Source organism: Suillus subalutaceus (genome assembly GCF_016647625.1).
Source record: "Suillus subalutaceus strain FC151 chromosome Unknown DFJ58scaffold_65, whole genome shotgun sequence".
NCBI lineage: Eukaryota > Fungi > Basidiomycota > Agaricomycetes > Boletales > Suillaceae > Suillus > Suillus subalutaceus.
The window spans coordinates 71,601-95,857 of record NW_024540314.1 but is presented as its reverse complement, the minus strand read 5'-3'; the positions used below and the strand labels follow the sequence as shown (position 1 = coordinate 95,857).

The following is a 24,257-nucleotide window of genomic DNA, read 5'->3' as shown; positions in this document are numbered from 1 at the left end:
GGAAGATCCCAGTGTTCGGGCTGCAGTTCTGGTGAGTTACACAGAAGTATCATGGTGGAACCACTTGCATCTCTGATGGTAGCTTCACCTCTGAAGGTCCGCCATTTTCCTTCTCCCTATCTTGTTGTTATATGGGTGACAGATCCCAGGAAGCCGCGACTTACTCTGAATCCTCCGGGAGTCCTAGGGTATCCTGTTCCGAGGCAGGCTGCTCGTCTGTATAGGCGCGCTGGTCCTCGGCGCCGCCAGTGCTGGATGCTTTTGACATGAGGAAGTGAGAGCTATAGGTATTTGGACCCAAAGTAAAAGCCAGTGGAATTGGGAAGAGCCTGAGCGGACAGAGGTAAGCAGTGGTATACGCGGCAAGCTGGTTGGGCGCCTGCAATCATCACGAACACGTGCATATTAATATGTTGACGCTCGTAGAACTGAACGCTAAACAAATTACCATATTAGGAAGGAACGATCTTGGACCGACACATGCGCATATGTCAAATGTATCACAATGTTGCAGCTACCATCGAAGCTAGGTTAAAATATAATTTATTCCTGCTGTGTATATAAGTAGGACAGTATGCACATCGGTCTTCAATTTTTCCATTACCTTCCGAGTCCCAAATGAACCAACAAAACAACTCAGATTCCGGGCTTAGGCTCAATGACCAACGTCGAAGGTTATATCGTTGACGGTAAGCGCAATTCAATGTACTTGCCATCCCTGAAGGCCTGACATGTGGCTGTATCAGCTTGCCTCTCTATCGTGGGGACCACATGGACCGAGCTCGAAAGAGCCACCAGAGCAGAAAATGCCAGGGAGTTTTACAATCTGGGCGAACGCCTGAAGATACGCCTTATCTTCGCGGCCGCTGGCCTACCGACCGCGTCAGGGCTCATCATCCTGGCCGTACCTGAAGCTCTAGACCCTACGGTACTGGTGCTAGGAAAGTTCTTCACTGCTTTCGGTGCGTGCTTGTGAATTCGGATTACGCTCAACGTCCGCGTCAACGCTCAAGCGCTCATGTTCTTGTCTTTCGCATAGGCGTGATCTCTGGCGCGCAAAACTACGCGCGTTTACGAGCCGTGATAGGTTCCCCCGGCGCTCTATGTGTAAGTAAAACTATTGTTATGGTGATTTTTGAAACCTCATTATCCATACAGGAACTATCCCGATCAAGCCGTTTTACGCGATTTTTTATTCTGCAGACAATCACGTATATTTCTTCTTGCGTCGCGTGTTTACTTACGCTGGTAGACCTTTACTTGTGGTTGTGTTACACTGCAGTACGGTCTTGGGAAATCGTGTTCCCCATTCTGATAGGAATTCTTCCAGTCGTTTACGTAATACTTGACTTAACCTCGAGATAGGCAATGTGATTTTTGATCGTCGACCATGTCAAAGATGATGCATATAATAGATCAAACCATGAAAGCAATGAACATTCACAACGCAAAGCACAAATGATCTAAACATCATCAACATGGTATCTCACTCCAACTTCACAATGATAGCCCAATCATCCACCACGCGCACTGCAGGATCTTTAACGACCAACACTCCACCCTCCGAGGCAAACTCCCACTCAAGCTCCCTCCCACCATCCAAAACGACGCTCAAAGGCTTCTTCCAAGTCCAAGAACAACCAGCTTCTCCACCCTCACATCACCCACACTGCGCGCGAATTCGTTCTTGGGGTCATACGCACCCACTTGCGTTCTTGCGGCAAGATCAGCGGACGAGATGCGCACCATCCCAATCCCTTTCCCCTTCCCTTTCTTGCTCTCTGCACCGAACCCACGCCAGACAACATCCCCCCTTCCATACCCGTACGTCTCGCCGTCATCAAGATACACCTCCCCGTGCGCATTCCCGGAAGTATCAAGCGCGACGCGGAGGGTGAAATGGGATCATGTATTTCATCAGCGGCGAGGAACGACGCGGGCGTTCGCGTGTGGGGACGATGGAGCCTCCGCGAATGAGGAGGGGGATTTGGTCAAGGTTTGCGGGGAGGGTGATATGTACGGTTTTTGGGGCGGTGGGCGAGGTTGGTGAAGTAGTCGTAGTAGACCTAGGTAGTTGGGTATGTGTAAGCGTCAGGGTGTGTGGAGAAATGAAAGGAACGAACCTGATCCTCAGCAATATACACGGAAACCTCCTTCACCCCCTTCTGCGTCACAGGCTTGACAAGTAACCCCGACGACCCGATGTAATACTGATCATCGATTCCAAACCCAGCTTCGTCCTCGGGGAACATCACATACTGAGGCCTGCGCATTCACGCACACATCGATCAAATCGTCCAACGGAGGAAGAAAAAACGTACCAGAGAATAGGGACCCCGCTCTCACTGGTCTCCCTAAACACAGTATACCACACAGGAAGCATCGAATACCTCAACCTCAAAATATCCCTCAATAAACCCTTGTACGGCTCCGCAAGAAGGTACGGTTCTCGACGCTTCGTGTCGATATGCGCATGTGCGCGGAAGAAGGGCGAGAACGCACCCACCATTGAAAAACTCGGCAGGTGTTAGAGTTGAAACTAGTGAAGACGTCAATGAATCCAAAAATTTCCCCCCGGAATCTATCGTGAAGCCGTCAACAAGAGTACAACTAACTATGTAAACGCGATGCGCACCTGTGGACTGTACTGGGCGCTCTTACGTCTCTCTCTCAAACGCATTCGATTACGGCGACGGACGTTATTTGGAGCGAATCTAAGCATTTCGTCTTGGCTGAGGGAGAGCTCACCAAAAGCAGTAAACGTGTGCTCATCTTCTGGGTCGGCGAAACTATTGGTGGCGTCTGACTCGACGCAATCGTCCTCAAAGAGGCCAAAGTGCAGGCTCATACGCGAGGGTGTGGTATAGTTAGGCTAAACGACCGATCAACGGAGAGAACACTAGGGAAGTTCAATGCTCACCATTAAATTGCAGACAGGTTAGCAGTGAGGAGCCTAACGACGTTCTGCACATTTATACTGCCCATGTCTTCCGTCCACAAGCATGGACCTGTGCGTGTACCGACTAGCCACTGAGGCCACAAACCACAAACAGTGTATGCAAATTAAGCATTATGCAGTCAAAGAGCAACTAAGTGGCAATTTAACAACGCGTTGGTTATCATCTCCGTCATGAGATTTCGATGTCTGTTAGCAAGGGCAGCGATAATAAAGTTTCAAGTTGTATGACACACTTTTTGAGCATCTGAACCACTGGCGTGTCTCCACTAGTCTCTAGCCGGGGACTGTGAGTGAATACTAAATGATGGGTCGGATCCTGCCAGTGGTGAGGCGTGCGCAGGCCTCATCATATCAATAAATTCAGAATCTCGAATTTTGTACGAGCAGTTCCATAACACGTTGAATTTGAACTACCCTCAATCATGAATATCGGGATAGAGACTGGCGCGGGAAGTGTTGGGGTATTATAAGACAAAGTCGGGACATTGGAGTTTGCAAGAGTGTAGGTCATGCACGTGTGCACAGTGGCGGGCAACATCAGCAATAATATTGTTGTTCGATTCACATATGTGCGTAGGTCATGTGATCATAGCGCTATTCTGAATATCAACGGAAGTATAAGTGCATGACAAGTACCATGATCAAGAATTATAAGTGCGGTACTAAACTGGTCCATGCCACCGCCTTGTGTGCGCCGGGAGGAAGATCGCGTAAAGTGGTGAACATGAGTACTAAGAGGACAGCACGAGCTGTGATGTATACTATGGCAGATACAATAATAATCAAGCCAAATACCATACAAATCGAGCCAAATACGAAAAAATTCAACCCAAATACCCTGGCTCTTTGTACAAATGGATGAATGTAAATGCCTGCGCGATGCAGAACAAAACAAAGCCAGGGTGTGAAAGTTACAGCGATGGCACTCATGCGCCATAACAGCTGTTCTCGGTATGTGCGGAAGGCAAAAAACCAAGCCATACCATGGATGGCGCCAAATATGGTTGCCATAAGCAATGCAGCAAGCTGAAGAACCCACTTGTTCGAACCTTCGAGTTTGATGCTGCCATCGAATGTTGGAACTCGGAGCTTTCGAGATGTGGGAATCTCAGACAAGCCTAACAGTTCATGAATTGGGCTGACTAGAGCCAAGATCCAAAACTGAGCGAATTTGTCTCTTTCATTGAAACTAAGGTAGACATAATCAGCAGCGGTATAATTGTTGAGGTACATACATACTCATCAATGACATCCTCTGGCTTTGAGTTGGTCGACTTCCAGTACACTGGATGCGGACACTCCACACCGAGTGGCTTGTTCCACCACGCAGCATAGGTGAGGAAATCGAGAACCGCAAAAGCAAGTGTCCCCACTTCGAGCTGGGTGGTTTCGAGGTGATAGATGGCGCGGGTGATGAGCTGCATAACAAACCAGGCTACCTGAAGGATGATCAGTCCTTTCGATATCGCATTGCCTTTGCTCTTGTCGCCGATCTGTTTTTCCGTTAGGGTAGGGGCGTCGATATGCCCTTCACGTATCAGTTTGAGAATGTCATCAGAACGTAGTGTAAGGCAGGGTTCCCTGTCCACATAAAGCATGAAACCACCCATCAGCACAAAGAAGCTGTGAGTCTGAGTCCACGTATAATCTAAGGATGCGCATGAGCCCATGTTTAGGTGAGCACGAGTGGGGCTTACCTTCAGACTGTTTTGAGACATAAACCTCAATCAACCTTTTGACCCACCTCACAAGGAAAAACTCCTTTTCTGAGAACGTGTGTAGTGAGTAGTGAGATGCAGAGTTTCCAAAAGCACAACTCACTTTCAGGGACACTGGGATAGTACCCCGATTCCTCGAACTGTTTTGTAACTTGATGAGTACAGAGCCACTGGCGCACAGCCCACGCGACCATCAGTTCAGGAACGATGAGCGCCATTATCATGATCCAAAACCGCCGCCATAGAATACGAAGGGGGCTATCCTCGGGACTCGGAATATTGGTGTGGATGGCACTGTATATACATGCAAACAGAGTGAGACCGGAGCTGGAGATTATTGTCCATAGGGTTCTGGTAGAGAATGATGCAGATGGGACTTTAAAATTGTCACTAGTAGTAGTAGTTGTTGTATTTGCAGCTTGGATCACTCCAACGAGGTAAAGGAAAACGCAAATCAGTAGGCGCATTATTGGATGTCGCTTTGGGGTGTATCACGGTATGCATCCTGTTCACTATATACGCCCGTCCTAGTACAATTAATGAGGCTAGACTGAAAATGGGCTGGTCTTATCTCTTGAGCGTACGTTTTCAAGTTCATTTGATATTATATGAGGTGTAACTACTACGTGACTTTCCGCAGGCCGAATAGTAATTTCACGCATTAGGAAGGTCACGATGCCGGATCACCGTTTGAAATTCAAACAGACGGGCCCCAACCTTGAAAAAAAAACTTATTTGCCTTTTAGGACCACTCACACCAGTGATATCGACTGACATAATCTTACCGTGCGTGGTATGTGCGCAGGCGGTGTCTGGTACCCTGTTATCATTCGGATCTTTCTCGGTTCCTTCCAACGACTTCAAACCCTCGCGTCATTCACAATGAAAAGACCCCAGACTCTGTTCAATATCTTCGCTTCAGCTTAATGTCGTGGCCGTCACCAAGCAGTATCATGCTAACGGTCTCAACATATCATATCCTCATTCCCCCGTATGCTAACTCCCCCCATTTTTAACTCCGGTTTCGTCGGTTCGATCTTCTCCTCGTCACCGCCTCTTCGACATGTTAACGTCTTGCATTTTTAGTGCATTAGCTCTCCTTTATTAACAGTTTGTAACAAATGCAGACTTGTTTAGTAATACACACACACAACATTCAACTCTCCGAGCAGACTGTGATGTGGGCTCGCATGGCCCCGCAACGCACTCGCTGTAAACATCCGTCGACAGCTTCCGCATGACTCCAGCACCCCAATATCGCCATACTGGGTGACACCTCGCCCTCTGCGAGTAAGTGCAGTATCTCCTGCTCTGTCAGAGACGGACTCGCTAGTTCGTCAGCGAGGATGTTAGTAGAACCACTGGCGACGCGCACATCAGCAGATACTCGGTGGAGTTGTCGCACCAGCGGCGCCGGCACATGCGCAGCTATGATAGCATTTGTGTTAACAGAGCTCAAATACTGACATGGACAGGGAATACTATTACCTGTGATTCGACGACGACGTCAAATAGACACATTACGCTGGGGATGCACCACTGCTGAACTTGGAGTGCCGCAATACTAAACCTTCGAAGTACGGGAAAAGCTTGAGAAGACGCGCTTTTGACGACCGAGCGGCGCAGAGCACTGCTATTCACGCGTCACTGGGCATTGCCACTCGTGATCGTGATTCCATTCATACCTACCGTGCATACACCACACATGGTGATGCACTGCAGCAACCAGCGCCTCGAATAACCATACCATTCACGCCAACGCCATCCTGCATGCTTGTTAATGCCCTTCGACCAGATATTAGAGGAGTACTGGAGCCGTGTCTGCGGTCGCGGCATACTATACACAATCATATCACTGCACTCGTGACTAGCGAATTTCACGACTCACTCGTTCCACTCCACTTCGCCGATGTTCCCGTCTCACAGTTCAGTACTGTCGATAGCGCATTGTGTGGATGATGATAGCCTAGGCGCCACCCAAACCTCAGTCTACTCAACCTACAACAAGACACTCTGACTCATTTTACGGCCATGAGCAGGCTTCGCGGCTGTGCTCTTCATTATCCATTTTTTACTCGTCCGAAGTACACCCCTTCTAACTCACAAGTAAAACTCCCCCATTTTATCTCATATGCACTTCATCGTACCAAATTCCATTCTTCCGTAACTTCCGCCGCTCTTGTCCTGCTCCAGAACTCGAGGCGCGCTTTATTTAACGGTAGCTGGACACACGCTCTTGTACAAGACTATCCATCATATAACCGTATTCATTGATGTGCTACATGATAGAATACAAATAATACAACATCCTAACGAAGTGTAAGTGCCACGTCATCGACAGGAGTAACGACTCGGAAGGAGAGACGCTAACGAAGAAAAGACGGTAGCGGGTGGTTGGGGAGGGCGGGAGCCGGCGTGCGGGCAGTGGAGAGTTGAGGATTATGTACTGCTCAGCTGGTGATGCGGCTGCAACATTGCCTTGAAGCGAAGATGTTGAACAGAGTCTGGGGTCTTTTCATTGTGAATGACGTGAGGGTGTCCGGACTTTGTTTGCTCAGTCGTTCGAAGGAACCGAGAAAGATCCGAATGATAACAGGGTACCATGAACTCGTGGCTGTAATACACGACTTGATAGATGATAGTAGTATGTAATCAATATCAGGGTTTAGTGGCGTAGTACACACCCACACTGATGCCAGAAACTGCGAGGATGCCAAGAAAGACGATCCCGATGACCAGACTAAAATTTGCAAAAAATTCTCCACATTCGGCGAGTCTTTCTGTGATCTCGGTGTGCCTTTGTCTGCAAGGAAGTTAGCGGCCATGCGCATAGGTAATCATAACAGCAGCATACCTTCTCTCATGTCTTACTGCAATCTCGGTGTGCCTTTGTCTGCAAGGAAGATGGTGGCCATGCGTACAAGTAATCATAACAACTGCATACCTTCCCTCAGTGTTATGTGCGACACCGGCCTAGATTGAAATGCGGGCTTGTACCGGAGAGAAACACGAGAATAAATAGACGCACCTCTACATCAAAAGCGGACAAAGGTGAACTTGAAGGGTGCGCTTGCATCTCATAGTCCCCCTGTCCTGGTTCTGGTGTAGCATTCTGCCGTTGCGCCTGAAAATGTGTCCGTTAGTGTGTTTTAGCATGAATACTAGAAAGGTGAATACTCTGAGCGTAGCTCCTAGGTTGTCGTGATCCATATTTTGTGATAAGATCACAGATACACCAGCCTGAGGGTGGTTGAGGTGTTTAAAGGTGTACGGCCGCAGTTGAGGTTCCTATGAGTCCATGGTACCCTATTATCAGTCGGACCCTACTCGGTTCTTTCGAGTTTCTCCAAACTCTGCACAGACAAAGTCCGAACACCCTCCGTGACGGTATTCACAACGAAAAGACCCTAGGCTCTATTGAATCGACCTGTTCGCCTCAATTTAATGTTGTAGCCATCATCGAGCCGTAACACGTGATGGCCTTTAAATTAATAACATATCCTCATGATGTTTCCCTTCCCTTACTCCTCGGTCTATGCTGTCATAACGATAAATTAATGAGGTGAACGAGCGGGTGTCACATACTGATAGCATCTATCCGTTCGGTGGATCATACGAGCGCGGGCGCTTCCGGAGCAATGTATCCATCCTTTTCGAGTGTGGATCGTATATTCCGCTTGTCTACCATTTTAGGTGACGTGTCTGATACATTGGTTTTTGACTCACCTTTCGTATACCATATCTAGCACACGAACCTACTACGCACGTTTAAGGATCTATCCCAGTCGAGCCGTCTTACCCAATTTTTGTTCAGCAGACATTGACTTATATTTCTTCTTACCTTGCATGTTTGCTTACTCTGGTAAACCTCTACTTGGCGTTGGGAAATCGTTTTCCCTTTTTGATCGACCGACCATGTTCGCGCACCGTGGCGCACAAGATGATAGATCAAAACATGAAAGCAATGGACATCCACAACGCAAAGCACAAATGATCTAAACATCATCAACATGGTATCTCACTCCAACTTCACAATGATAGCCCAATCATCCACCACGCGCACTGCAGGATCTTTAACGACCAACACTCCACCCTCCGAGGCAAACTCCCACTCAAGCTCCCTCCCGCCATCCAAAACGACGCTCAAAGGCTTCTTCCCAAGTCCAAGAACAACCATCTTCTCCACTCTCACATCACCCACACTGCGCGCGAATTCGTTCTTGGGGTCGTACGCACCCACTTGTGTTTTTGCGGCAAGATCAGCGGACGAGATGCGCACCGTCCCAACTCCTCTCCCCTTTCCTTTCGTGCTCTCCGCACCGAACTTACGCCAGACAACATCCCCCCTTCCATACCCGTACGTCTCTCCGTCATCAAGATACACCTCCCCGTGCGCATTCCCGGAAGTATCAAGCGCGACGCGGAGGGTGAATGGGTCGTATTTCATCAGCGGCGAGGAACGACGCGGGCGTTCGCGTGTGGGGACGATGGAGCCTCCGCGAATGAGGAGGGGGATTTGGTCAAGGTTTGCGGGGAGGGTGATATGTCGGTTTTTGGGGCGGTGGGCGAGGTTGGTGAAGTAGTCGTAGTAGACCTAGGTAGTTGGGTATGTGTAAGCGTCAGGGTGTGTGGAGAAATGAAAGGAACGAACCTGATCCTCGGCAATATACACGGAAACCTCCTTCAGCCCCTTCTGCGTCACAGGCTTAACAAGTAATCCCGACGACCCGATATAATACTGATCATCGATCCCAAACCCAGCTTCGTCCCCAGGGAACATCATATACTGAGGCCTGTGCGTTCACGCACACATCAATCACATCGTCCAATGGAGGAAGAAAAACGCACCGGAGGATAGGAACCCCGCTCTCACTCGTCTCCCTAAACGCAGTATACCACACAGGAAGCATCGAATATCTCAACCTCAAAATATCCCTCAATAAACTCTTGTACGGCTCCTCAAGAAGGTACGGTTCTCGGCGCTTCGTGTCGATATGCGCATGTGCGCGGAAGAAGGGTGAGAATGCGCCCACTACGTACCAGCGCACTAACATTTCTGGTTCGGGGTTTCCGAAGAAGCCGCCAACGTCGGCTGTGAGCAAGTGAATGGTTAAAAATGAGAGGAAGGAGAAGGAAAGGAGGAAGGACTTACCCCCAGCAAAAGCCATCCCCCCCAACTCCATTCGCAAGCACCATCTTAATTCCTACAGCCATATGCTCCCACGTACCAAGATTATCGCCCGTCCACATCGCCCCCGAAACGCTGAGAACCGGCGTAGAAGGCGCGGGTGAGGACGAATGGGCGTCGTGGGGGATCTGTACGGGCTTCTGCTGCTTGGAATGTGTGGTTTGCCTGCAGGATTATTATCGTAAGCTTGACGGACAGACTCGGAAAAAGGAATGAGGGACGTACGAAGAGCATTCCGTTGATGTTATGCACGTCTCTATGCTCCCAACCGCCGTAATGAACGTTGTCTTTCGGCATCGTGATTTCCGGTCCGTTAAACACTGACGGCTAGCATTTCGTTTTCAACAATGAATAAACAAGTTACTCCAACATCGAAGAGAGCGTACCTCGTTCATATCGTTCCAAATACCGATATTATTAGTACTCTCCGTCCAACTCCACTGACCATCGATAGTCTCCGTCTTGAACAGCGACACCCAAAAGTCCCATGAACCAGGATGGAAAAAGTCGATCCATGAGCTGGAGCCGGGCCAACACCATCCTTCGTACTCGCCCTCGCCGCTCTTGGGTTTAACGAGGACTCCTAGTTCGGATGCGCGTTTGTATACTGGGTAGTCGTTTGAGCGTTTTAAGTGCGGGTCGACGATGACTACCATCTGGGGAGTATATGCGTGAGCGCGAGAAGAATGAAATAAAATGAAAGGATGAACAAAACAGAACAGACCTTCCGCTCAACAGCCTCCACGTCCTTCGTCATCTCCACCGGATCCGGGAACGTCTTCTTATTCCACATAAAATACTTGTGATCCTCCGCATACTCGATATCCAACCAAAACACATCCACCGGGAAATCCTCCTCGTCAAACCTATTCTGCACACCGCGCACGTCATCTGAACTGACGTAGTTCCAGCGACACTGGTGATAGCCGAGTGACCAGTGGGCTGGGAGGGGCGCTGTTCCTGTTAGGTGTGCGTATTGCGTGAAGACGTCAGTGGGTGTCGGGCCTGGGAGTAGGAATACGTCTAGGATCCCGGATTCGGATATCCAGTGCGTTTTCTACGCCGCCTTTTTCCATATGAGCGATATCTATCCATGTTTCAGATGCAAGCACATTGAAAACAGCGACTGTCGACGTTGCAGAATGCGCATGCATAAGTGGGATCGAGCCGTAGAGAGAAGTCGGCGAGTCTGAGAGGTATTCAAAGACGTCTGCGTTGTAGAGGCGGAAGGGGTCTGTGTATTTTGCGGTGGGGCCTGTTGTGCTTGGGAGAGAGAGGTTCGTGGCGTGTTGGGGAATTCCGTAGACGTGGGCATGGTTGGGGAAGGTTATGTCGAGGGAGAGGGATTCGGGGCCTGTGGACGTTGGGGGTTGTAGTCTCAGTGTTAATGACGAGTGTGGGACGTACCTTTGGGTTTTGTGTCTGTCCATGTGGAGAATGTTTCTTCCCAGAAGGCGTCTTGGGAGTCACCTTCGAACCATGCTGCAGGGTTGACTTGGAGGACGGATTGTCCCTCGCCTTCGATATGTTCAGTTAGTTTAGAGTCCTCCTTGGTTCTGAAATGCTCCATGTGCAGTAAGCCGCGCCCGTTCAATACAACCTGTTCCTTGCCACCCCGGAAAAGCGTGATCTTGAGAGGGTTAAAGTCGACGACGAGCTCCATATCCTTCTTCGGTCCATAAACAGCCTTGGCTTTGCCCCCCTTGATCGTCCAGATAACATCCTCACTCAACAAAGGTTCTCCAATAAGCGCCCACTGAGCAGCCTCGTTATATCGTTTCCTCAGTCCGTTCTCTTCGTCCATTCGCACGCGCACAATGCCGTCCTCGTGTATAATAACATCAAACACGAATTTGACGTTGGGATGGATGGACGAGTGAACGCTTGTGGTGAACACTGCTTGACGAGGGTTAAGTAAAAGAAATTCTGGGGGTTCGATTGAGTATGGGGAGTGCCATGATGATGGGGATTCTTGTGCGCGTGCTGCAAGGGCGCGTCCTCTGCGACAGAAACCAGACTGGGAACATGTTTTGAAGTCGGACTGTTTGAAGGCGAAGGCTGTTGGGAGGATGAGTAGGAGTAGGAGGGTCCTTAGGGACCGCATTTTCTTGGTCGTGATGAATGAGTGGTATGGCTTCAAGCAGTGTGGAGACGTGTGAGGAGGAGAAGGTCTGTCGATTATGTAAGAATGACACACACTCGGATTGTACAAGGTGTCTATTGATATACAGCATATATACGATTACATTAAGGGTGAACGCGACTCAATCATCGACATCCCATTTCGGAATTGCAGGTCTCTGAGTCAGTTTCTTCCATTCCTTGACCAATTCAGGCATATCCTTTACGATGACCGACTGCCCCGATTCGTAATCGTAGGAAGCACTCGAGTTACTGGAGGTTGACTCTCCTGATTCAGCTGCACGAGGTCGGGCTTCAGCCTTGGCAGCTTCTGCTTGTGCAAGCTGAAAAGCACGTCGCACGGAGTGTCTAAATCCATTGAAAAACTCGGCAGGTGTTAGAGGAGTCGAAACTAGTGAAGACGTCAATGGATCCCAGAATTTTCCACCCGGAATCTATCGTGAAGCGGTCAATAAGAGTGCAACTAACCATATAATAAACCCAATGCGCACCTGCGGACTGTACTGGGCACTCTTACGTCTCTTCTTCAAGCGCAATCGATTACGGTGACGAATGTCATTTGGAGGCGAATCCAAGCATTTCTTCTTGGCTGAGGGAGAGTTCACCAAAAGCAGTGAGCGTGTGCTCATCTTCTGGGTCGGCAAAACTATTGGTGGCATCTGACTCGACGCAATCGTCCTCAAAGAGGCCAAAGTGCAGGCTCATGTACGAAGGTGCTGGTAGAGTTTAGGCTGAACGATCGGTCAGCGGAGAGAACACTGGGGAAGATTACTGCTCACCATTGAATTGCAGACGGGTTAGCAGTGAGGAGTATAACGACATTCTGCACATTTATACTGCCCATGTCTTCCGTCCACAAGCATTGACCTGTGCATGTGCCGACTAGCCACTGAGGCCACAAACCACAATAGTTTTCCCTTTTCCATAGTGCATGCAAATTAACCATTATCCAGTCAAAGGGCGGCTAAGTGGCAACTTAACAACGCGGTGGTTATCATCTACGTCATGAAACTTCGATGTCTGTTAGCAAGGGCAGCGATAACAAAGTTTGTATGACACACTTTTGAGCATCTGAAGCTACTGGTGTATCTCCACTAGTCTCTGGCCGGGGTGAATACTAAATGATGAGTCAGACGCTTGCCAGTGGTGAGGCGTGCTCAGGCCTGATATCATATCGATAAATTCATTTTGTACCAACGATTCCGCGGCACGTTGAATGTGAACTACTCGAGTCTCAATCATGAATATAGAGACTGACGCAAGAAAATGTTACGGTATTGTAAGACAAAGTCGAGACATAAGATCTTGCAAGAGTACGCCTACAAGAGCTTATGTCTCAACTTTGTCGTGCAGAATATGCACAACGTACAGTGGCAATGATTTCCACGTGATGCCTTGATGGATGGATGTCACTTCCGACTCGGAGTCGGTCACACGAGTCCGAGTCACGTCCACTGGCACTGGCAGTCTCGCAGTTCTACTATTATATCATATTATGACAGTACTTGCGGCGGAACCGCCTTGTCAATATCGGCACCATCGTTTCATCCAATGCACCGGTCTCCTTGTATGCTTGAAGTTAGAACAGCTGGAATGGGACTTTAAACGCCACCACATAAGAATGCAGGCTCCGGGCCAACTTTGACGATGTTAATATCTAAGGCACTGATGTAAGTACAATTCAAATCTGGAGTAGACCGGGTTCTCTCGATGCTTCATCGTTATCGTGCACTGTGATGCGCCCGCCGCTATAAACTGGCGGGAATTGCGCGGCTGAATGATTAGCGCCTCAAGTAACAAGTTAACGTGTTGGCTATGCTTCGAAGGACAGTTGCAAAAGATGAGACGCCCATTCCCTTCTCACAGTGTATCTCACCATTTCTCTCACACCAATCCAAATCTACGACTACTCGCAATGAGTGAAAACCATAGGCCCGATCCTCCTTCAGGAGCCTCCAGATCCAGCCAAGCAAATGTTCGTGAAAGCTGGGTACGTGGTCTCTTGTAATCCATCGCAGCCCTCATATATTTTTCGCCCAGAGCGCCAAACCTCTTAGAGGAGTTGGTCAGTCCCTGCGGAAATTGAAAAATGGCATAACGAAAAAACTTCCTGTGCGTAGACACGAATGCTGATTGTCCTGAATACAGCTGAGATCATGCAGAAACCCTTCAAGCAAACACGCAACCGCACCACTGTGGCCCAGAACGTCGAACTTGAAGGCGCTTCATCGAACCAAGAAGTCGAGGTAAGTGCTTAAACTCGTTATCCCCGGTCCTTCAGTTATCTTAGAGGCGCCTAGGACGCGTCGCATACCACCACATCTGAGATTCCCTGTGACTCCGTGAATCAAGGGTTGTCCGGAATACCTGCTTTACAGGTATTTTCATCTGTTGATTGTTTTTCCTTCTCTAAATTTCGGCGTTCGCGCAGGTTCGGGCTGCCCCTTCTGGCGTGGAGGAAGGTCCTGATCTCCAATTAGTTGATGCTGAACTTCAGGGTGCCCGTGAGGGGTACGAAAAGCATGAGGCTACTCGGAGGACATGCGACTTCTGTGGCGTCCGCTGCCAGCAATGCCTCAGCAGGTCTCGCTGCTATGGATGATTTCGAGACGACATATCTCCAACCTCTAAAGATTATCGATGCTGTCCTTGAGAAGATTACGGATGTATGTGTCATTCTTGTTGATAGGAAGCGGACTAATCAAGTTGTATAGGTACATCCGTACGCAAAAATGGCGCTGGTGTGCTCTCTGCTGCATCCAAGGTACGTTCAGTGTCTCCCGAAGTTCTGTCTCCTGTTCAGAAGCCATAATTCCATGTAGACTATCATCGCTCAAGCAGAGCGTGACCAATCAATCAATAGTCTTCTCAAGAAATTGGCTGAAGTTTACCGCTTCATGACCCAAGATGACAATCTTGGCAAAATTGAATCGCTGTGCGAGATTGTTGGAAAGATCGTTCAGCAGACTCTTGAGTGCGCCCGTTTCATCAGGGACTACTCTGAGACGAAGAGCTTTTGTGAGTCACCGAGCTATCGCACTTCGTACATGAATCTTATACTATTATCATAGGGAAGAGACTTGGGAAAACTGTTCTCTCGGAAACTGATGCCATCATTAATCAGTACAGCAACATTCTGGACGAACTCATGCAACAATTCCGGGACCAGGTTGATCGAGACGTGGCCGTCTTCGTTCAACGTTCGGGTAAGAATTCTGACACGCTCCTGTCTATACATTCACTCACACCGTTTCAGGCGATACCCTGGATCTCGGGGATATCGCTTATGCAAAGGGCGTAGGGCTAAATACTATGAAACAGTGCCTACCAGGGACGCGCACGGAGATTCTCTCCCAGATTACGGATTGGATCAATGGCAGTGGAGATGCTGCTGAACGTGTGCTGTGGCTATCTGGCCCTGCAGGCACGGGCAAATCAGCCATCGCTCACACGATTGCCAAGTGGTTCAATGACATGGGAGTGCTCGGTTCCTGTTTCTGCTTCGACAAGGCCCAAGAAGCCGAGAAACACCACGAAAAAGTTTTCTCCACCATCGCTCGTGACCTAGCGGATCGTGATCCAGAGATGAGACGATCACTGGCGGATTGCAGTCAAGAATTCCACGTCGCTCAAGAACTCCAGGGATATTTTCCAGCAGTGGGAGAAAGCTTTTCATGGAACCACTGAAGAAATTCTCTAGGTCCTAGTGTGGGACCTGTCTTGATCGTGATCGAGGCGCTGGACGAGAGCGGCGGGGTGGAGACGCGACGGGATCTTCTCCGCATACTTACCGGTAAACTCCAGAACAAAAGTTTTCCCAAAATCACAGAACTTCCATCCAACTTTCGGATTCTCGTTACCCTCTCGTCCACTTCATGACATCGAAGATGCATTTCACGGTGTTCAGCATACTCTACGGTTATCCATGGACGAGATTCCAACAGCAGTGGCGGAGCGCGACATCTGCGCTTTGTATCTGACAAGCTACAAGGTCTGTCGCGTTTTGAGGACAAAGAATGTGCAAACCTTGCTGCGAAAGCCGATGGACTTTTCGAGTGGGCGCGTCTTGCATGCGAATACATCAAGGAAGACCTCCCCGGCGTAAACCCAAGGTCTCGCTTTGAAACTGTCGTGAACCGCGATCCTGGGAAATGGACAAACAGCTGTATGATATGTATCGGCTTATTTTGGCAGAAATCTGGCCACGACATCGGTATGGCGATGTCGAGTACCAGGAAGCACTAGATGAGTTTCGTTCCGTGATGGGACAAATACTCAGCACGGCTGAACCCCTCCCGTTCGAGTCTCTCGACGCCATGCGGGACTGTTTTCCAAACCACAGCAAACATTACAAAGTGGACATCGTACAACATATGGGATCTCTCCTCAGTGGCACAACGGACCCGGCATCCCCGTCAGACCCCTTCACGCATCCTTCCAAGAGTTCCTCACAGACAAATTATCCAGCGGAGACTTTTTCGTCGAGGGTGACGAAGACGCAACACCACGACTTAGCGTTGGCGTCACTTCGAGTGATGGAACATAGCCTTCGCTTCAATATATGTGATTTAAAGTCATCATACCTCCCTAATCATGAAGATACTGGACTGCCTCAACGAATCAAAACATCCATTCCCCCACATCTCTCCTATTCCTGTCGATATTGGGCTACACATGTTCGAAAAACGGACTTCGACGATGAGCTTGCAAAGACGATTAGATCATTCTTCGACGATGAGCGACTGTTGTTCTGGATTGAAGCACTCGGCCTTCTCAATGCAATCAGCGGTGCAATTACTGTGCTTCCACTCGTTGCCAAGTGGCTGAAGGTGAGCACATGGCTATGAGGCAGTATCGGACGAACAGCTCATAAATAAATACAGGGCCATTCTGGACACGAAGATCTGCGATCCACCACGATGGATGTACAGAGATTCATTCAAGTGTTTGGCGGCATGATTTTGCACAGCACACCGCATCTGTATCTATCAGCGCTGCCATTCTCACCCATTAACTCCACCGTGGCTACCAATTTTACTACAAGGTTTCCGAACAACCTTCGTCTAGCGTCCGGCCGTAATTTGAACTGGACTGTAGTTCAGATCGTAATCAGTGGGCACACTGGAGTGGTTCGCTCAGTCGCGTTCTCACCGGATGGGACCCGCATCGTGTCTGGTTCGGAGGATAAGACTGTGCGGGTGTGGGATGCAGCGACGGGACAGCCATTAGGAGAGCCCTTGCAGGGGCACACTGACGGAGTTTGGTCAGTCTCATTCTCATCGGATGGTACTCGCATCGCGTCTGGTTCGGAGGATAAGACTGTGCGGGTGTGGGATGCAGCGACGGGACAGCCATTGGGTGAGCCCTTGGGGCACGCTGAAGGGGTTTGGTCAGTCTCATTCTCACCAGATGGCACTCGCATCGCGTCTGGTTCGTTCGATAACACTGTGCGGCTGTGGGATGCAACAACAGGACAGCCATTGGGCGAGCCCTTACAGGGGCACATTGGAACAGTTACCTCAATTTCGTTCTCACCGGATGGTACTCGCATCGTGTCTGGGTCTTTGGATAAGACTATGCGGCTGTGGGATATAGCGACAGGACAGTCTTTGGGTGAGCCCTTGCAGGGGCACACTGAACAGGTTTTGTCGGTCTCGTTCTCACCAGATGGTACTCGTATCGCGTCTGGTTCTTTTGATAAGACTGTGCGGCTGTGGGACGCAGCGACCGGACAGCCATTGGGTGAGCCCTTGCAGGGGCACACTCGAGGGATTTTGTCGGTCTCGTTCTCCTCGGATGGTACTCGCATCGCGTCTGGTTCTTACGATAAGACTCTGCGGCTGTGGGATACAGCGACAGGACAGCCATTGGGTGAGCCCTTGCAGGGGCACACTGACGAGGTTTTGTCAGTTTCGTTCTCACCGGATGGTACTCGCATTGCGTCTGGTTCTTTGGATAATACTGTGCGGGTGTGGGGTGCAGCGACGGGACAACCATTTGGTGAGCCCTTGCAGGGGCACACCGGACTGGTTTGTTCGGTCTCGTTCTCCCCGGATGGTACTCGCATCGCGTCTGGTTCGGAGGATAAGACTGTGAGGGTGTGGGATGCAGTGACAGGACAGCCATTGGGTAAACCGTTGGAGGGGCACACTGACGGGGTTTTATCAGTTTCGTTCTCACCGGATGGTACCCGCATCGCGTCTGGTTCTTTCGATAATACTGTGCGGGTGTGGGATGCAGCGACGGGACAGTCTTTAGGGGAGCCCTTGCAGGGGCACATTGGAACAGTTACCTCAGTCTCATTCTCACCGGATGGCACTCGCATCGCGTCCGGTTCCTTCGATAAGACTGTGCGGGTGTGGGATATAGCGACGGGACAGCCATTGGGCGAGCCCTTAGAGGGGCACACTAGAGGGGTTTGGTCAGTCTCGTTCTCATCGGATGGCACTCGCATCGCGTCTGGTTCTACCGATGAGACTGTGCGGGTGTGGGATGCAGTGACGGGACAGCCATTGGGTGAGCCCATGCAGGGGCACACTGAAATGGTTTTATCGGTCTCGTTCTCCCCGGATGGTACTCGCATCGCGTCTGGTTCGGAGGATAAGACTGTCCGGCTATGGGATGCAGCGACGGGACAGCCATTGGGTGAGCCCTTGCAGGGGCACACTGAACAAGTTTTGTCGGTCTCGTTCTCACCAGATGGTACTTGCATCGCATCTGGTTCTTCCGATAAAACTGTGCGGCTGTGGGATGCAGTGACGGGACAGCCATTGGGTGAGCCCTTGCAGAGGCACACCGACGGTGTTCGCTCAGTGGTATTCTCCCCGGATAGTACTCGCATCATGTCTGGTTCGGACGATAATACTGTCTGTCTGTGGAGTGCAGTGAAAGTGCAACCATCTCCCGAGTCCAGAGAGCCAGATTCTTCCGCATATTCGCTGCATCGAAGCACCACACCTCCACCCCAAGACAACCGTATCATGCCAACCAACACTTATAAACAATCACCTCATTTGCTTCTCATCCAGCCTGGAACACGCCCTGCCCGACCCCGCTGACTTGCTTGCACCCACCTCTCATCATAATTCTAATTCAACCCCTTTCTTGCTGCAAATTGATGGATGGATGATGGGACCCAATCATCGGCTCCTTTTCTGGGTACCTCCAGCTTCCCGATACCCGTTTTATTCTCCTGGCACTGCAATGGTGATTCCGAGAGGAGGTCCTGAGATTGATTTGAGCCGCATGGCACATGGACACGCTGGTCGAGTTGCCGAGATGCGTGAGTTCTTAGTCTTTGCCGTCCGTCCTCGTAGTTGCTAACATCAATCCTTCTAGTTCTGTGTAACGATCAATTTATTGCTGCAATATCGAGTATACATTTTGATTCTTTGATTCCCTGGCAATTTTATACCTAGTGCCGAGTTTGAATTTATATTTGTCCGACTGAATGACCTGCTGAATAGTAGACTGGGTGAAACTCAAATGCTGCTGCTGATTTGTGCGCGTAAGTACCGAAAACTCCTCAGAGACATGGTTGCGCCCATAAAGATTCATGCAGATGTTGAGTAGGTGTCTCAGGCGCTTCGATGTTCCTGTTTTGAGATATCATCACCGTCAGCGCCGAGATGATTACTTCAAAATCGAAGTTCTCATGACAGCCGTAGTCTTTCATTTGAAGAGTATGTGATTCAGTGGCTACCAGCTTGCACAGAGACAGAAAAACGTGCTGATCGACTCATTCTGACATCTGAAATTTGACAAGATCATCCACAGCGAAGGAACTCCAGCGTGCTGCAAGCTGATATCATGACAGAATGAGGATACCTCTGCGATAGCTCTTTGCACATTCCGCAAGGCTGGCACGACGACTAGCAGTAGTGAGTTGTCGTTGGCTTGAAGTTCTGATCGTTCCTGCAGGGACTCGTTTACAGGCGTGTCTACAAGGAGGTTGGGAATAAAATCAACAGCCTGGAAATTCCATTGTTTACGCTGGCGTATCCGACAACCGTTGCCTGCATGCTTGACGATATCGAGGCTGTACGGTTCATGTCAGAAGAGATCAGCTTGGGAGTCACAAGCTATCAAGATTCATATTTATAAATGTACGTCTCTGCACAGACGTGCCAATCGCCGGATTGAGTAAAACTTCTATGGCGGGCATACAAAACTCATCATTATCCTTCTGGGTACGAGAAGATAGCAGGTACTTCTTATTCGTCAGTGCTACTTGCTACTGATGGGGAGATCGAGCTCTAAATTTGATCATGTAGCCTTTCCAGGTTATTCAGAAGTGCAGGGGGAGTTATCCACCAGAAGCTGGTATCAACCATAGTAGGATCGTGGATGGCGTCGTGGGTTTGTCGAGGTGTCATTCATTTTGGCCAGACGTCAGGGAGGAGCAGATGAAAGTCGAGATCTGCGAAGAAGATCAGCAGTAGGAGTCCACAAGAAACTGAATAACATATCTATATCTGACAGCTGGGCTCTTTGTACCACGATTGTCGGTTATGGCGAAGGGGTATTGAGACGATTAAGGTCGACGTTGATTAATCGTTGATTTTCGTTCTTTATCCGGCAGATAAAGTGGTCAGCGTCAATGGTGCGCATCGTAGATAGGGTGAGTGAGTTGGTATGAGATGTAGGAGGTATCGGATTTGATGAGTGCGCGATCGAGATTCGAGGACGACGGTCAATTCAAAAAGCCAACCACTCCAACAGGTACTAGTCATCCGTACGCAGACCCGTTGGATAAAAGGATTAAAACAGTAGGTTGTTTTATAAATCCTAATAGCTCCTGGAATTGTGCTAGTACACATGTCACGGTTGGGACATGGGTACTGGCACAATGCGGCTGGTAGCCAGGTACGGTAGCAAGCGAGAACATGTACTCATACTATTCAAGGGGATAATGCCTGCTGGTTGGATGAGATATCGAGGGCGATGCTCCAGCACAGAATTGAAGGAGATTTCGAATGAGAATAGATCTAGAAATCACAGTCGTTGGTTCAGAATGGTGGGTGGTCAAATGAAGCGCCTATATTGAATCTGGGAACTCGCTTTCCCACCAATCTGCAAAGGGTACCTAATACGCAAAATGTTCATAGCACTTCAACGCCATGATCAGCCGGCACTGAAAAAATCCAAGCATGTACAGAGTGCCTATAGATGATGTATTGTACAAGTAGAATAAAATTTTCTTGGATGTTGTAGCTACGAGAGATATTTTGCAAGCTTGATCGAACACAAATTACCCGGGCAGATCCCAAAGATCCTGCAAAGGTATTTGTAAAGTTTTACCTGGTATGCATCTGTGGCACGGTACACACTGCCACACCCCGCGGGCCAACCCTGGCCATGCATCGGAGATTTCTAATGTACCTTTGTTCGATCTTAGATCTCTTCTCCGCGCTGAAAGATTCGTGCCTGCCCCCCCGCGCTTGTATGACATATCCCACTGTGTTGTGTGACGATGATAAGGCGGAGTAAGCGCGCACGGTACCCAAATGGAGCCTCACCCGGTCGGCTCTAAGGCACGGTGGGACTTGACTTGTCAACTTAAGAATTGGGGCAGGTACCGAAAAAGCAGAAGCAAGGATGTTTCTATAATTATCCTCAGTAGTAAAAATAACCATCAAGTCAATTGAAAGCTTAGCGAAGCTTCCTGTCAACTTCCTGTAAAGATTCGCAGCGTGTATGCATACTCTGTGGGTTCGGGGATCCCACGTAAGTATGCATACCCTGTGTTCTACAATCCCTGGATTTGTATTAATAAATATGACAGTATAGCCTCGGTGCAGACACCTCCGATATCGACGGCTTGCCTCATAGATCTCAGAGGGGCTGGTCGCGAGTCTACAAAGAAAGGTGACAGCGTGGGGGTGAGTCGGACCCGTTGGCGCAGCACTTTCCTAGTGCCTGTCTGATTCGTGCTGGCCTCGTGTTTGTCCCTTTAAGTAGTACTATGATAAGACCTCACTGACTCGGAGTCGCTTCAAGTTCTTGTGTCTGAATCATTCACCCTCCAGAGCCTCTCCTCATCGCTGTATCCACAGAACTGCACTGATTCATCGAGGTGAGCGAAGCTTCAAGCTGAGTCCGCAGGCCATAGTCAGTTAATGTTGGTCTACTAATAGTAGTGGGTCGCACCGCACGAAGACGAAGAACACGTTAGCACACAACCCTTTTCAGTGTCAATCCCCCCGAGTCTTTCGTTGGTGCAACATGTTCAATGATGCTGGTCCAGTTCCACGCCCAAGTTTTACTACCAGCCTAGGTGCTGTTGCTCGAGGATGCCTCCCCGCTACACTCCTCTTTACAGCTGCGAGACACAATCTCCAGTTAAAAATTGAGCTAGCCGAGATGCCAGAATCAGTAAATACGGCGAAGCGCGAAGTGGAAGAAGAAAAAAGAGCCAATTGTGCTGCAAAAAGAACAGCAGAAAACGCACAGAGGCGTCAGGAAGGATTTGAACAGGCGGCAGCTGAAACTCCAGAGGCTCTCCGGAGAGCAGAGGAAGCGAGGTTCGCGATAGAGCGTTGGTGGTTTGAAGGCGTTCGCTCTGAGTGCCGCCCATTGGAGGAGGATATTATTCGGATGAAGACCAAGTATCGCTACAGCCCAGGTTTCCTCCACCTCGCTGTCGTTGGCTCTTCTGGAGGTGGAAAGTCATCCTTTATTAACGCCGTCCGGGGCCTGTCCAACAATGACCCCATCGCCGCTCGTACGGGGATTGTCGAAACTACCAATGCGATCACGAGATACACTGATCCACGCCCAGACTCCCAGATCTTTTGGTATGACATTCCCGGTGCGGGCACTCCGAATATGCCTGACTGGCAGTACTTCAATAACTTGGGCCTCTACATCTTCGACTGCATCATTGTGCTGATCGACAATCGTTTCTTGGACTCCGACCTCGCCATTCTCCGGGCCTGTGAGCAGTTCACCAACATTGAGGTGTTCATTGTTCGCTCCAAGTCAGATCAGCATATCAACAACATGGCGTCAGACAGGATGCCATGCGGGTTCGACCCTTTGAATGTTGTCAACGAGACACGTTCTCGTTTCCAACAAATTAAATCTGAAACCCAGAGGAAGTTTATCGACCAAACGCATCAGAATTTGCAAATGAATCTTAAGAGGAACAATATCTCTCCTAAGAAAGTTTACATTGTTTGCAAGGACGCTATGCGTGCGGTATGGAATAACTCGTCTTCTCCCATGGCAATTGACGAAGAAGAGCTGAAAAATGATATTGCAGAATGTGTGCGTAGGCGTCTGTATTAGGATGTTCTAGAATTGGTCAGATTGTCTACATAGCTCGATGGTCTATTACGCAGCGCGTTATCCCAATTCCTTTTAGTTATTGTTTATGTATTTTCTCGTCAGACCGTACACCTCTCTCTCAATCTGTAGATCTACGTACATGATATCACATTCTCCGAACGTGTTTTTGACTGATTCATACTCCTGTCTACTATATGTACCATATCGTAGCGGCGTGCTACCCCCCGGTGTCCAATCCACTCACTATCGTATGTGAATAAAGGCAAAACTCATGTTGCCCAGGTTCCGTGAAGAAGTCAGACAATCTATATGTAAGCATGGCACTGTACTGGACACTCGACTCATTCTTGGGAAATGGGCGGGCGCTTCACCTTTAAACGCAAACGGTTTAGGCGACGGATCTCGTTTGGAGCTGAATCAAGTATTTGTTCTTCTGTAAGGGAATCGTCACTGAAAGCAGTGGGTGTGATCGTCTTTTGAGTCGGCGGTGTTGTTGGTGGCATCCGACTCAACGCAAACATCTCCAAAGGATGAGAAGTCAGGAGGAAGGTGCAAGCTCACGTGCGGAGATGCGGTAGATTCAGGCTGGACAACTTGTCAGCGGTGAAAAGAGAGGGGAAGATTCGGACTGCTCACCATTGAATTGTAGAAGGCTTAGCAGTGAGGAGCCTGACGACATTCTGCACATTTATACTCCCATGTCGTCCGTCCACAGCTCACAGACTGTGCAGGTACCTGAGTATCCACGAAATCCAGAAAACACAATAGTTGTACCCTCTGCAAATCCAGCACCATCGCGTCAAACGGTCAAAGGAAGGCCCAAGCAAATTAGAGACGCGTAAACAAACATAAACAATCAGTTGGCATATAACTACCACGACTTAGGAGACTCTTGAACGTTGAACGTTTTGAACCGTCCTTACGACGCCGAGTCCAACCTTGCTCACCTTTTTATCGAAGC

General features: G+C 49.3%; 8 protein-coding genes across 8 annotated transcripts; 4 read left to right on the top strand and 4 right to left on the bottom strand.

Annotated features, from left to right (window-relative positions):
- Positions 1 to 658: 658 nt before the first annotated feature.
- On the top strand, positions 659 to 1,361 carry DFJ58DRAFT_914527 (uncharacterized protein; the record flags this gene model as incomplete). Its single annotated transcript, XM_041395393.1, has 4 exons — positions 659 to 689; positions 747 to 962; positions 1,040 to 1,107; positions 1,159 to 1,361. Coding segments are annotated over 4 exons (516 nt in total), but the record flags the coding sequence as incomplete, so codon positions are not given.
- A 583-nt stretch (positions 1,362 to 1,944) lies between these two features.
- DFJ58DRAFT_423833 (family 31 glycoside hydrolase) lies at positions 1,945 to 2,901 on the bottom strand. The gene is made up of 4 exons (XM_041380331.1): positions 2,636 to 2,901; positions 2,322 to 2,581; positions 2,124 to 2,265; positions 1,945 to 2,066 (listed from the first exon to the last, which is right to left on the bottom strand). Exons 2-4 carry the CDS (start codon positions 2,507 to 2,509, stop codon positions 1,992 to 1,994), a joined length of 405 nt encoding a protein of 134 aa, XP_041243056.1. The 5' UTR covers positions 2,510 to 2,581; positions 2,636 to 2,901; the 3' UTR covers positions 1,945 to 1,991.
- A 587-nt stretch (positions 2,902 to 3,488) lies between these two features.
- Positions 3,489 to 5,249, bottom strand: DFJ58DRAFT_684876 (uncharacterized protein). The gene is made up of 4 exons (XM_041383287.1): positions 4,781 to 5,249; positions 4,657 to 4,725; positions 4,199 to 4,607; positions 3,489 to 4,148 (listed from the first exon to the last, which is right to left on the bottom strand). The coding sequence occupies exons 1-4, from the start codon at positions 5,142 to 5,144 to the stop codon at positions 3,608 to 3,610; spliced, it is 1,383 nt and encodes a 460-aa protein (XP_041243055.1). The 5' UTR covers positions 5,145 to 5,249; the 3' UTR covers positions 3,489 to 3,607.
- Positions 5,250 to 6,618: 1,369 nt separating this feature from the next.
- DFJ58DRAFT_423757 (uncharacterized protein) lies at positions 6,619 to 7,044 on the top strand. Its single transcript, XM_041380330.1, has one exon. The coding sequence runs from the start codon at positions 6,709 to 6,711 to the stop codon at positions 6,949 to 6,951; it is 243 nt and encodes an 80-aa protein (XP_041243054.1). The 5' UTR covers positions 6,619 to 6,708; the 3' UTR covers positions 6,952 to 7,044.
- A 291-nt stretch (positions 7,045 to 7,335) lies between these two features.
- On the bottom strand, positions 7,336 to 7,887 carry DFJ58DRAFT_728894 (uncharacterized protein; the record flags this gene model as incomplete). Its single annotated transcript, XM_041385662.1, has 5 exons — positions 7,336 to 7,480; positions 7,532 to 7,570; positions 7,622 to 7,650; positions 7,706 to 7,801; positions 7,855 to 7,887. The coding sequence occupies 5 exons, from the start codon at positions 7,885 to 7,887 to the stop codon at positions 7,336 to 7,338; spliced, it is 342 nt and encodes a 113-aa protein (XP_041243053.1).
- Positions 7,888 to 8,617: 730 nt separating this feature from the next.
- DFJ58DRAFT_792440 (glycoside hydrolase family 31 protein) lies at positions 8,618 to 12,056 on the bottom strand. Its single transcript, XM_041390354.1, has 9 exons — positions 11,273 to 12,056; positions 10,887 to 11,219; positions 10,590 to 10,825; positions 10,252 to 10,521; positions 10,091 to 10,192; positions 9,940 to 10,030; positions 9,526 to 9,769; positions 9,329 to 9,470; positions 8,618 to 9,271 (listed from the first exon to the last, which is right to left on the bottom strand). The coding sequence occupies exons 1-9, from the start codon at positions 11,967 to 11,969 to the stop codon at positions 8,696 to 8,698; spliced, it is 2,691 nt and encodes an 896-aa protein (XP_041243052.1). The 5' UTR covers positions 11,970 to 12,056; the 3' UTR covers positions 8,618 to 8,695.
- A 1,467-nt stretch (positions 12,057 to 13,523) lies between these two features.
- On the top strand, positions 13,524 to 15,694 carry DFJ58DRAFT_746276 (uncharacterized protein; the record flags this gene model as incomplete). The annotated part of the gene is made up of 11 exons (XM_041387452.1): positions 13,524 to 13,677; positions 13,874 to 13,997; positions 14,048 to 14,119; positions 14,170 to 14,253; positions 14,308 to 14,385; positions 14,439 to 14,518; positions 14,577 to 14,677; positions 14,722 to 14,771; positions 14,830 to 15,025; positions 15,079 to 15,213; positions 15,264 to 15,694. The coding sequence occupies exons 1-11, from the start codon at positions 13,655 to 13,657 to the stop codon at positions 15,692 to 15,694; spliced, it is 1,374 nt and encodes a 457-aa protein (XP_041243051.1). The 5' UTR covers positions 13,524 to 13,654.
- Positions 15,695 to 21,806: 6,112 nt separating this feature from the next.
- DFJ58DRAFT_684875 (interferon-inducible GTPase-domain-containing protein) lies at positions 21,807 to 23,718 on the top strand. Its single transcript, XM_041383286.1, has 3 exons — positions 21,807 to 21,888; positions 21,997 to 22,082; positions 22,144 to 23,718. Exon 3 carries the CDS (start codon positions 22,232 to 22,234, stop codon positions 23,294 to 23,296), a length of 1,065 nt encoding a protein of 354 aa, XP_041243050.1. The 5' UTR covers positions 21,807 to 21,888; positions 21,997 to 22,082; positions 22,144 to 22,231; the 3' UTR covers positions 23,297 to 23,718.
- The last annotated feature ends 539 nt before the right edge of the window (positions 23,719 to 24,257 follow it).